Source organism: Hypomesus transpacificus, chromosome 10 (assembly GCF_021917145.1).
Source record: "Hypomesus transpacificus isolate Combined female chromosome 10, fHypTra1, whole genome shotgun sequence".
NCBI lineage: Eukaryota > Metazoa > Chordata > Actinopteri > Osmeriformes > Osmeridae > Hypomesus > Hypomesus transpacificus.
The window spans coordinates 2540817-2551753 of NC_061069.1; the positions used below are offsets into that span (position 1 = coordinate 2540817).

Below are 10937 nucleotides of genomic sequence, written 5' to 3' on the forward strand. Positions count from 1 at the left end.
ATTACTTACATCTAAAATACCTTGTAATTTTGTTGTTATATATATATATATCTATCATAGTATCTTAATTCACATCCTTACTGGTTCATAATAGAGTGCGGCTCGGGCCGCATTTCTGTCTGTAAGAATAACCGAGCTCGATCCCGGTATTAGGTCTCGGGTCAGGAGGCGAGCCTCTAGTTCGTAGCTTGCTTATACTGCCACCTCGCGTCCTTAAACATTTCCTACAAAACAAATGGAGAACACCCCACGCCTGCAAGTTACAAAATATCTAGCAAAAAGATAACATGTTGATGTCTGCTAAGTATAGTAACGTTAGATTATGACCTTTACAATAAATTTGCACTTTTTGTCTTTTGGAATATAATTGTTGATCTGCTTTTCCGTTTCCCCCGGATGTACAATACTAGTCAGGCCAGGGTCAGTTCTGCGTTGCGGCTGCTACAAGCTAGCAGTAACAGGGGGAAAAATGTCTCCGTCCTTGTTCAATTTCATCGATGCTAAAGACAAATTTACTGTAAGTATTGTAACTTTATAATTGTATGTTAATTAAGTTAAGAACCTTATAGCTAAGAACGTTGTTTAAAAAAAAGACACTTTAATATATACAATTTCCTGAAAAATGTAGCTAGTTAGCTGGCTAGCTAGTCATACAACACCTAGTTACAAGCAGGCTAGCACGAACTAACTCGAGCAAGCAGCAGGTAGACAAAAAATGATAACAATTGATGCAATTCACCAGCACTTAGCTAGATGTCTCAAAAGCTGTCCATGGGGACAGTAGACCGTGCTGAACATTAAGAGCTTACCAGGGCGTTTACTGCCGGGTACAGGCAGTGTTATTATGTAAATTACGCTAGTGTTTTGCTAATATTAATAGTGTTTTTTCTTGTTTCACTCATTTAGGCTTCGACCCTAAGTGCACTGACTAATAAAAACAGCAAACCTTTGATCAGCGCATTCAACCAGATCACTGGGAAGTAAGTAAGAAGCTAAACGCCAGTTCATAAGTGTCTTTTGTCTGTGCACATCGTCGTTTCTTAGCTAACATTAGTTCTTAAAATATATTTCCTGTCTCTGATTTTATTTCTCTACAGTGAGTTAGAGAAGAAAACCACGTTCGACCAAGCTCTGAGGGGTGTGTTGGAAGAGCAAATTGTAAGTCTTCTGCTACAGTCTGTGATGAAGATGTAGTTTGAGTGTATAATGTGTTTACAGTGGCTAAGTAAGAACCTCTGATTCCCATTCAAATATTGTGTGCCTGTCCTTTTTTTGTACAGGTAGAACAGAAAGCAAGTTGTGATGACTTCCTTTCTCTCATCTATCTCAGCATTGATGGAGTCACGGAAGGTAGGCAGTTCACCTAGTTAGCCTACCTCACTTCCTAAACACGGTCTGTAGTGAACTAGGAGAGCTGGATAATGATGCTCCCCCACCTCCTATCCAGGGATCTGTTCGGCTACTACGCCTTTCCTCTTGTTGGGAGATGTGTTGGACTGCCTTCCTCTGGACCAATGTGATAAGATATTCTCCTTTGTTGAAGAAAATGTATCTACCTGGAAATCGGTAAGGAACTGGAAGTTCTACGTCTGGAACCATGTGCGTCTTTCCCCAGCACAATTTTAATATTTTGGTATTGTTTTTCAGAACTCCTTCTATACGGCCGGGAAGAACTACTTATTGAGGATGTGTAATGGTAAGGAGGCAGTTGAGTTTAGGATTCAAATCACCACGGATGACTTTTTAGTCTCGTTCTGACACCGTCCTCTGTCTCTGCAGATCTGCTGAGGAGACTGTCCAAGTCTCAGAACACAGTGTTCTGTGGGAGAATCCAGCTGTTCCTGGCTCGCCTGTTCCCCCTGTCTGAGAAATCAGGTGCGAGTGGCTTGCAGATATCAGCCGCTACAAACGGCCTCTCGTCATCACGGGATTGCATTCACACTTCCTCATGTGTTGATCCCCCTGTGTTTGTCTCAGGTTTGAATTTGCAGAGCCAGTTCAACCTGGACAACATCACAGTCTTCAACAAAAATGAACAAGAGAGCACTCTTGGGCAGAAGGTGAGGGCCTCTCATGTGTTGGGACACCTGCCTGCTGTTTGTATTCCGGCGAACCACTGTTCCCTCATGTCTACCTGTGTGTTCACAGCACACAGAGGAGAGGGAGGATGGCATGGAGGTGGAGGAGGGGGAGATGGGAGACGAGGACGCCCCTGCGCCATGGTAACTCAACATCGCTGAGTCAGCAGGTCATGTTGGTTAGATTACGTCGGCTGACAAAAAAAACTTTGCTATGTCATTTTGATGTAATTATTGATGTGTAACACACTCTTCACTTTCAGCTCCATTCCCATCGACTACAACCTCTACAGAAAGTTCTGGACCCTCCAGGACTATTTCCGAAATCCTGTGCAGTGCTATGACAAGTTCTCGTGGATGACGTTCCTCAAGGTAACCCTCCTAGAGATTGACTTCAAAAGAATACGGAAAAGAAAAGGCCTTCAAGGCAATTCAGTGATGTGTCCTTTCTCAGTATTCAGACGAGACGTTGGCAGTGTTCAAGAGCTTCAAACTAGACGACATGCAGGCCTCTAAGAGAAAGCTGGAGGAGCTCAGGACCTCTGGCGGAGATCACGTCTACTTTGCTAAGTTCCTCACCAGTGAGAAGGTGCACCATCTCTCCCTGTTTCGGCCGTCGTGAATCAGTGCATGGCTCGAGTAAAAAAAGGAACCTCGAGCCATACTATGCACATGGGTTCATTATGAAGCTCTGTGTCCTCTCTCTGCAGCTGATGGACCTCCAGCTGAGCGACAGCAACTTCAGAAGGCACATCCTCTTGCAGTATCTCATCCTCTTCCAGTACCTGAAAGGCCAAGTCAAATTTAAAAGGTATGGCGTTGTGGGGGGTCGGGTTACTCTGTACCATGTCCTCTGTCGTGTAAAGATTGGGCATGCGGCTCTTCTTCGGGGGCACAGCCTTGAATGGATGTGTCAGAAGCCACCGGAAACTTCAGGTGTCTGTACTTGTTGCCCTGCTGCAGCTCTGGCTGTGCCTTGAATGATGACCAGTCTGCGTGGATGGAGGAGACCACCAAACTGGTTTACCAGGTCAGCGTCAGGCACAGAAATGCACACTGTTCATATTGACATGCTCATCATGTGTGTTAGGGATCATGGATTGCAACTTTTAGAGAATATTGAAGCTAAAAGATGTTTCCCCGTAGCTCCTGAGAGAGATCCCACCCGATGGAGACAAATTTGCCACAATGGTTGAGGTAAATGTCTGCGTAGAGATGTCTAGCCATGTGTTTTACTTCTATGTAGGTCATAGCATTTCAGACAACATTGATATTAAATGATATATTCCTTTTTTTGTAAGCATATCCTGAACACGGAAGAGAACTGGAACTCTTGGAAAAACGAGGGATGCCCAAGCTTTGTTAAAGAAAGGTAGGACAAACCAAATCTGTCAAACGCAAGTGTACCTTATGGGCCAAACAAAGGATTGGATTTGATGTGAGTCTGGAAGTCCTGGCACACCTCCTTCCACACTCCCCCACCCAGACACCCTCTCACCTGTAGCTCCCTCTCTATAGACCAGCAGAAGACAAACCCAAGAGGCCCACAAGGAAACGGCAAGCTCCAGAGGACTTTCTGGGAAAGGGCCCTGATCGGAAGGTCTTCATGGGAAAGTACGTATTCAGTACTCGGTATGATTAGATGACCGATCACATCAACCCAAGACTCTACATCTCACAACCTTTTATCTTCCAGCGATGAGTTGACCAGACTGTGGAACCTCAACCATGACAACATGGAGGCCTGCAAATCTGACAGCAGGTCAGTGTTCCTGTTGGTCAAACAAACTGGGGATCCCCATTCTCCTGCTAGGAATTCAAAGATGACCTTGAGTGTAGGAACCGGTGATTGAGCCCCTCCTTCCTGCAGGGAGTTTATGCCATCCCTGGAGGAGTTCTTCGAGGAAGCCATCGAACAAGCCGACCCCGTCAACATGGTGGAGGAAGAGTACAAGTACGTCAAGCACCGTCACAGTGTCACGGAAGTCCTCCATGGCCAACCAGACCCTCTGAGATGTCGTTCTTTCTCCCCCTCCCCGTGTGCTCTCCGCAGGGTGGTGAGGAACTCCAACTACGGCTGGAGAGCTCTCCGCCTGCTGTCCAGGAGGAGCCCGCACTTCTTCCAGCCCACCAACCAGCAGTTCAAGAGCCTCGCAGACTACCTGGAGAGCATGGTCATCAAACTGGCCAAGGAGCTCCCTGTAAGTGACCCACACTGGGAGCACAGCCAGTCCTAACCTCAGGCAAGAATTGACTTATGTTTGCACCGATGACACTGATCATTTACCCATCACCCCCCCCCCCACACACACACACACACAGAAGGACCTCCCCTCCGAGGAGATCAAGACTGGGGAGGAGGACGACGACGACAACGGAGACAACCTTCTCAAAGAGAGCAACGACAGTAAGTACCAGTAACGTCACCACACGCCGTCTAGGCGTCTAGATACGCCAAGAGATGAGAGCACAGTCATTTTCTCGGTCACCCATTCGTGTTTGCTGTTGTCCCCAGGCCCAAGCATGCAGAGCAAGCTGGTTTCCAACCAGCAGATGGATGAGATCGCAGCCAAGCTGGGGGCTCAGTGGAAGGCCCTGGCGGTCCAGCTAGAGATGAAGGCGGTGGAGGTGCGGGAGATCGAGACAGACAGCGAGGACGTGGAGATGCAGGCCAAGCTGCTGCTGGTGGCCTGGCAGGATCGGGAGGGGCCCCAGGCCACCGTGGAGAACCTGGTCACTGCCCTCAACACAGCTGGCTTCTCCCAGATGGCAGATAACCTCAATGAGGCATGAACTGTTGAGGCTGTTTCGTTGTTTTAATTGGCTCCATGTCAGTACACTCACTTTAGGTTAAAAAAAAAAAAAAAGAAAGTGACACTTTTTGTATGTTCAACCTCAAGGGACTAATCGTTTTCCTTTCTTCAAATAAAGATGTTTTTTTAGAGACTTGACTTCCATTCATTTTCACATGCAGTTCCGAGAGCACAACAAAGTATATTTTGATTGGTATAACAGTTTATTTTCACCATCCATGAAAAGCCATCAGTCAATAACTTAGTACAGAGACAGTGTTGATCATTGAAGGTCTTCAACATCGTGGCAGGGTGGTTAAGATGACTGCATGAGATAGAAAGTAAAGCATATTTGCCAGAGAGCAGGGATATTTGAACCACTCCAGAGACATCAGTAAGAGCAATGTGCAGGGTCGGTTTGTTTGACAAACCATCTATCCTAGAGACCTTACAAGTGAGGGGTTTTGAGCTTTTAATTTGGAAGATAACAATACATTTGATAAGTACCAACAAATGATACCTGGGACACCTGGTACTAGGCCCAAACTTTCTGTACAAGACTATTAGTTATGACTACAGAGGAATACTTTGCTTCTATGACATGAGCACCTTATCAAAGGCTTTAAAAAATATACAATGTGTATAAAACATTTAATGAAACTGCAGAACTAGACTTCAAAACCTCTCAAGGATCCAGTCCAGAGATTGCCTCTTTCAATCATTCATTTCAAACCTTTCAGCGTTAGAATGTCAGGTTGTGGGTCAATCTCATTTACATCCTTCTTTGAGAAGGGGGATGACATTTTAAGTTACATCAGAATGGTGTGAATTTTCCATCTTAAAATGCATTTAAATGAGAGTGACTCAAATCCTGAAGAATACCTCTCTGAAATGTATGCAGGATGAGGTCTTACAAGCATCCTTGTCAGTTACAAAAACAAAATATTAAAGTCATCAATTTTGAAAGACACCCAGATTTATTGCACATCTATGCAGACAGTGCTTGGAAATGGCATTTGTGTTGGTTGTTTTTGTCTTCTTCCTTTGCAGTTACTGATCCTCAAGTATTTCCAATCGTCGCGGTCCGTACAGCAGAACGTAAGCTATGTGCCAGTCTCCCCCTCCAGACAGTCTCAGTATGTCTTCTGGAGAGACCACACTCACCTTGTCATCGTCAAACTTCACCCATTCATCTGTTGGTGGTGGGGGAAAAACAGACAAATGGAGGACAATTATTGGAGGAGGAGTTCATTTATGGGAGCTGTTCCTGTGGTTGCTAATGAACCTGTGGCTTGTGGGGGGACTCCTAGAGGGTTGCTGTTGTGTTACCTTCTTTCCTCTTGACCCAGCCAACGTAATGGCCCGAGGAACTGGAGCGTCCCTGGTGCGTGAGCACGGCCTGCAGGTCATAGTAGCCACTGTTGTTGGAACCCAGGTCTGCAGGGGAGAGTCACATGTTGAATTGGGTCTAGGACTTCAGGACTCCAGTATCTGATCTAGGGGGTGCAGCATTCAAAACTGGGACGCGAGTACCTACCGTCAGAAAACGAGAAGGGCTCGTATTTCACTTCCTTTGGTGTGCCGCTGGCAGACTTCACAACCTAATACAAACCCCAAGCGAGAAGTGTGGGTCACAAATTCATGGTACTAACACACAGGTGTACTGAAGACACAAACTTTAGGACACCTACCTTCAGGGGCTGTTTCTCCAGCTTCTTGTCTTCGACCTCCTTGAACTTTGACCTTATGGTCACCATCTTCTCCTGAAGCTCTGCGGTGCACAGCTCGTACACGTCCAGCATAAGTGGGAACTTGACATCCTGGTAGTTACAGAACACAACCAAAACACAGTCTAGAGCCTCGCACAGAACACACACATTTGACTCGAGTCACTCCCCTTGAATCATTTCCCGGAGCTTTCGTAAACCAACCTTAAGCACTTTGGCATTGACTGACTCCTTCTCTTTGTAGAAAAAGCGGACCATCTGAATAGTCAAGTAGGCAGGGAGGCGGCCAAGTTTAGACTGGAGGATGAAAGACAGATTAAGCATTTGCTTGAGGAAAAAGGACAATCAAGTCCTTCGACCACCCTAGCTATATGTTCAACGTACAACGGCATCTCACGGTTCTTTGAGAAACCAAAGTGAGCGCAGAGGGCGAAGACGCTCACCGATTTGATATACAGGGCGTTTCTGTTCAAAGACGGGGAGAGCTTGGTGATTTCTTCCTGCAGTCTCTGGAGGAAAACACAGACAGCCGAGATGGGATTAGATGGCGGTTGCCACGGCGACAACCATCCCCGTGACCCTGTTCAGACGCGCGCGCGCGCCTGTGTGCGTTCTCGTGGGACTCACCAGCCTCAGGCCGGTGTTGAGGTATTTGACCTCCTGGTTGATGAAGCAGCTGAGCTGCAGCTGGCTCTCCTTGCCCTTGGTGGGCTCCTCCTCCTCGGACTCTGTGCATTTCATACTGGTCAGGACGGGGGTTAAGGAAGAGACTGCCACGGCAGACACACACACACAAAATAAACAAATAGACAATGAACCTTGACCTATGTCAACGTTACCGTGGCGCACATCATCAAATCGTATTTAAAACGCCGCTCTACACCATGACTGTGTGGCCCTGTTTCGAAAAGAGAAATCCCATGGGGCTCCTAGGACCAAGAGATGGAATTCAACCAAGTTGAAAACAGAAGACTGCAAGGATACGTGGTCTCGTACTCCACTCCAAAATACTGGTCAATGAAGTTCTTCTTAGCGGCAGCGGCGGCAGCTCCAGTCTCGGCGTCAGTCTGAAAGGCGGAGGAGGGGAGAAAGGTGACGACCACACTTGCCAACGGTGACGTACACTTGCTCTTAGGCTGCAGCAAAGTCGTTCACAGTAAAGCACAGAGGGGCCTCACCTCCATGGGAGTCTCTGGCTCCTGATGCTCCAGCTTCTGCTGGAGGACTCTCATCATCTGCAACCAGCACTCGTTAGCATCCTGGGGGGGGGGGGGGGGAGGGGAAGGAGACAAAAGCATTCAAGCTGGGCATGGAGTGATCCCGAGACCTTCATAAGACGACGCCAGAGGCCTTCTGACCTGCTGGAGGTACTGGCCCTGGTCCCCCTTTTCAGCAAACTGTGGGAAGGCCATGTGCAGGAACTGCAGCAGAATGATCGGGGGTAGGCTGGATGAAGTCTTGTCCATGGTTTCATAGAGGTCCCGGAGAGCTGGGGAAAGGACAATAATGACTTCACAGGCAAACTCTCTATGTGTACCAAGGGCTTTAGGAGGAGGTCTGGGTTCTTCCTCTGACCTGCTGTGATGTACTGGGACGGAGCATTGGCCCCTGAAGATCGCAGAGCACCTTCATACCTACAGAAGGAGACAGTGACGAAAACCACCAATGTACAGCCATGAAATAACAGACTGGGAGTCTAGTCCTTTGTTACACTTATAAAAAGAACCACAGCGCTCAAAACGTTCCTCATAAGTGAAAGGAGGCAGGCATATGGACGTGAACACAGGCTGAAAGAGACTTCCCAGTTTTGTTTGCATTCATCCCAATGGGCGGACATGCGGGAAAGCCCACCTTTTAAGTGCAACCTTCAGCTCGGGCACAGAGCGCAGACACTGCACCGTGGCGTTCATGTAGCACGTGTTGCCCAGGTTTGTCAGTCCACACGGTAGCTCCATCTACAGAAGCACAAGAGCACGTGGAGTTACTTTCTCTGCCAAAGCCGTGCCCTATAAGAGCCCCGCCCCCAACCACAGTCAAATGTCATCCGTGGTATGAGGATCAGGCAGTCCAGTGAGCGGGGGGTTCCTTGAAGCCTGCTTGTCAACATGGGAACTCACTGCTGAGGCCAGCTGCTCCTCGGTCATGTCCTCTACAAACATGGGCCTGACCACCGGCTCCTCGGGCAGGGCCTCCGCAGAACCCATCATCAACAGAGTCATCCCCTGGGGGCGGGGAGAGAGAGACAACATGGAGAGGAATAACAGGAGGTGGGAAAAAAGGAGAGTAGAAACAGAGGGGCATCAGAGCGCATGAGAGACAGTAGAGAAACAATGAGAAATTGGCCTGGAAATCACATGTTATAATGTAATTTTTCAGTTTTATGAATCCATCAATATCAAAGATGGATGTATTTGGTGAATTGCTTGATTGCAAACAGAGTCCAACGATCGAAAACCTAATGAAAACACTTACATTCTTCAGTTTAATGTTTCCCCACTCGTCATCCTAAAACAAAGAGACTGATTAACCTTCTGACGGAAAACATAATATTCACAATCCACATTATGCCCATTATCGAATGTTGTATTTCTGATTTAGGGCTAGAAGTTGTATAAATATACACTATACCTTCAGAGTGCCTCCCTTTACCATCACCTTCTGTCTCTCTGGTTGTACTCCTGTCAGAGCAAAGAGCTGAGCCTTGAACACCATGGGTGGTTCCTCAGTGTTCAGTTCTATTGCGTCAAACTTCTCCTTTCCCCATTTCACATTCACTATTGAAGAAAATATTATCAAATCTTTCATACATAACTGTTTTAATCATTATCTACACACACACACACATAGATGTTGACTGGTCTATATCAGACCATCAGCCACGAATGACACAGCACAATGATGCCTAGCCACTATTCAGCAAAGTCTACAAAGAGCTGCTTCACGCTAGAAACTGAGATAAATATTTAGATTTTATAAATCGTCCACATTTACGTATGATTTCAGTTAGCACTTAAGTATCCTTAATTTGCCCGGTAGAATTTTTTTTAGTAAATCATGGCAGTGTGGCTAACTATCCAGCTAGTTAACGCTAGCTAGCTAGCAAGCTAATCAGCGAGTTACTTCTTATGGCTTACCACGTTAGAAAACTTACAAACAAAAAACCTACCTAACTGATAACCACAGTTAAGGTACATTATTATATATTATATATATAGTTATTATTATATTATGTTGTAAGGAAGCTAGCGAGTTAGATACTGTGTGCTAAGGAAACTTAGCTGACAGGCGAACTGCTATATAGCAAGCTAACGCAGTTAGTACTTACTAGTACTAGCCCAGCAGCTGAGCTGATGTTGATGATCATGAAAACTAGTGTTACTTGTTAAGCACTTAGCAACAACATAACACTGCAGCTAGCTTCGTAGACAAACGCCAGATAGTAGTGTCTAGTTTGTCTAGTAGACAAATGTAAGTTGGTCAACAGGGTGCTCGTTTTGTTCAACATGTTTTTGACAATAACCACCTAGCAAGAAACCTAAATACTTCCTTGCAGTAGCCGCCAGTGCAGAAGCCACAGATAATGTTAGCCGCCTTTACGGCCTAGCTAGGCTAGCTTGTCAATGTAGGCTAATGTGTGGCTAAGCTAATGCTAACGGCATTACCAAAACACGTGTAAGTTAATTCAGAATCGGTGTAGAAAAGTCTCATTAAAGTGACTGCAACGGAATATCCAGTTACCTGTAAACACCGGCATCTTTTGTTGTAAGAGAATCAATTTCAGTCCACCAAATGTCTGCTGAGTTGGATCCTTTAGCTACACCGAACTTCATTCAAACAGCTCCTTCTCACAATGACGCTGCAACTGCACGCTGAGAAGGGATCGATGCGCTCCACACAGCAGCTATCCAGCCAGGTCCTGCAGCCACCACGATATTCATGGGTCAGAATGGGATATTAGTGCTATAATATCTGCATTGGGGAAAAGCTGTACACACACAACCTATCAACATGGTCAGAGCGCTTTGTTAACCGTTTCACTTATTCCCTTCTTGATCACGCCGTTTTGATGAATTGGAGTTTTAGAAACAAGGACAAAAAGTTGTTTTGTATACAAATGTAATTCTTTTATTACATAAAAAAGCCAAGCCTTCTTTCCTGGTAAACTTCCTTATTCAAAAGACAATGGCCGGGTTTCCCAGATTCTTTAAGAAGCTCTTGACGCTAAGAGCTTCTTAGGAACGTTCCAAGAGCGCTCTAGAACGCTGTTAGAACGCTCCTAAGAAGCTCTTAGCGTTAAGAGCTTCTTAACGAATCTGGGAAACCCGGCCAATGTGTGTGAG

At 46.2% G+C, this 10937-nt stretch overlaps 2 protein-coding genes across 2 annotated transcripts; one reads left to right on the forward strand and one right to left on the reverse strand.

The window, feature by feature from the left end:
• Nucleotides 1–393: 393 nt before the first annotated feature.
• thoc1 (THO complex 1) lies at nt 394–5024 on the forward strand. Its single transcript, XM_047027551.1, has 21 exons — nt 394–517; nt 907–980; nt 1098–1158; nt 1281–1350; nt 1448–1566; nt 1648–1696; nt 1780–1875; nt 1978–2060; nt 2149–2222; nt 2342–2450; nt 2533–2667; nt 2789–2889; nt 3042–3108; nt 3225–3275; nt 3380–3450; nt 3597–3692; nt 3775–3840; nt 3949–4032; nt 4132–4279; nt 4401–4485; nt 4594–5024. The coding sequence occupies exons 1-21, from the start codon at nt 470–472 to the stop codon at nt 4869–4871; spliced, it is 1965 nt and encodes a 654-aa protein (XP_046883507.1). The 5' UTR covers nt 394–469; the 3' UTR covers nt 4872–5024.
• A 51-nt stretch (nt 5025–5075) lies between these two features.
• usp14 (ubiquitin specific peptidase 14 (tRNA-guanine transglycosylase)) lies at nt 5076–10502 on the reverse strand. The gene is made up of 16 exons (XM_047027552.1): nt 10336–10502; nt 9226–9371; nt 9070–9102; nt 8715–8819; nt 8449–8552; nt 8173–8231; nt 7956–8086; nt 7776–7856; nt 7582–7664; nt 7225–7339; nt 7041–7106; nt 6802–6894; nt 6562–6690; nt 6408–6471; nt 6200–6307; nt 5076–6063 (listed from the first exon to the last, which is right to left on the reverse strand). The coding sequence occupies exons 1-16, from the start codon at nt 10349–10351 to the stop codon at nt 5921–5923; spliced, it is 1476 nt and encodes a 491-aa protein (XP_046883508.1). The 5' UTR covers nt 10352–10502; the 3' UTR covers nt 5076–5920.
• Between the last annotated feature and the right edge of the window lie 435 nt (nt 10503–10937).

Excerpts from the sequence above, each read along its gene's own strand:
- thoc1 (XM_047027551.1), top strand. The coding sequence starts at position 470 with ATGTCTCCGTCCTTGTTCAATTTCATCGATGCTAAAGACAAATTTACT. Across the intron at positions 981-1,097 it reads TTCAACCAGATCACTGGGAA|TGAGTTAGAGAAGAAAACCA; the intron begins GTAAGTAAGAAG and ends ATTTCTCTACAG. Across the intron at positions 3,693-3,774 it reads CGGAAGGTCTTCATGGGAAA|CGATGAGTTGACCAGACTGT; the intron begins GTACGTATTCAG and ends TTTATCTTCCAG.
- usp14 (XM_047027552.1), bottom strand. Across the intron at positions 8,820-9,069 it reads GAAACATTAAACTGAAGAAT|GGGATGACTCTGTTGATGAT; the intron begins GTAAGTGTTTTC and ends CCCCGCCCCCAG. Across the intron at positions 7,857-7,955 it reads AGGGCCAGTACCTCCAGCAG|GATGCTAACGAGTGCTGGTT; the intron begins GTCAGAAGGCCT and ends CCCCCCCCCCAG.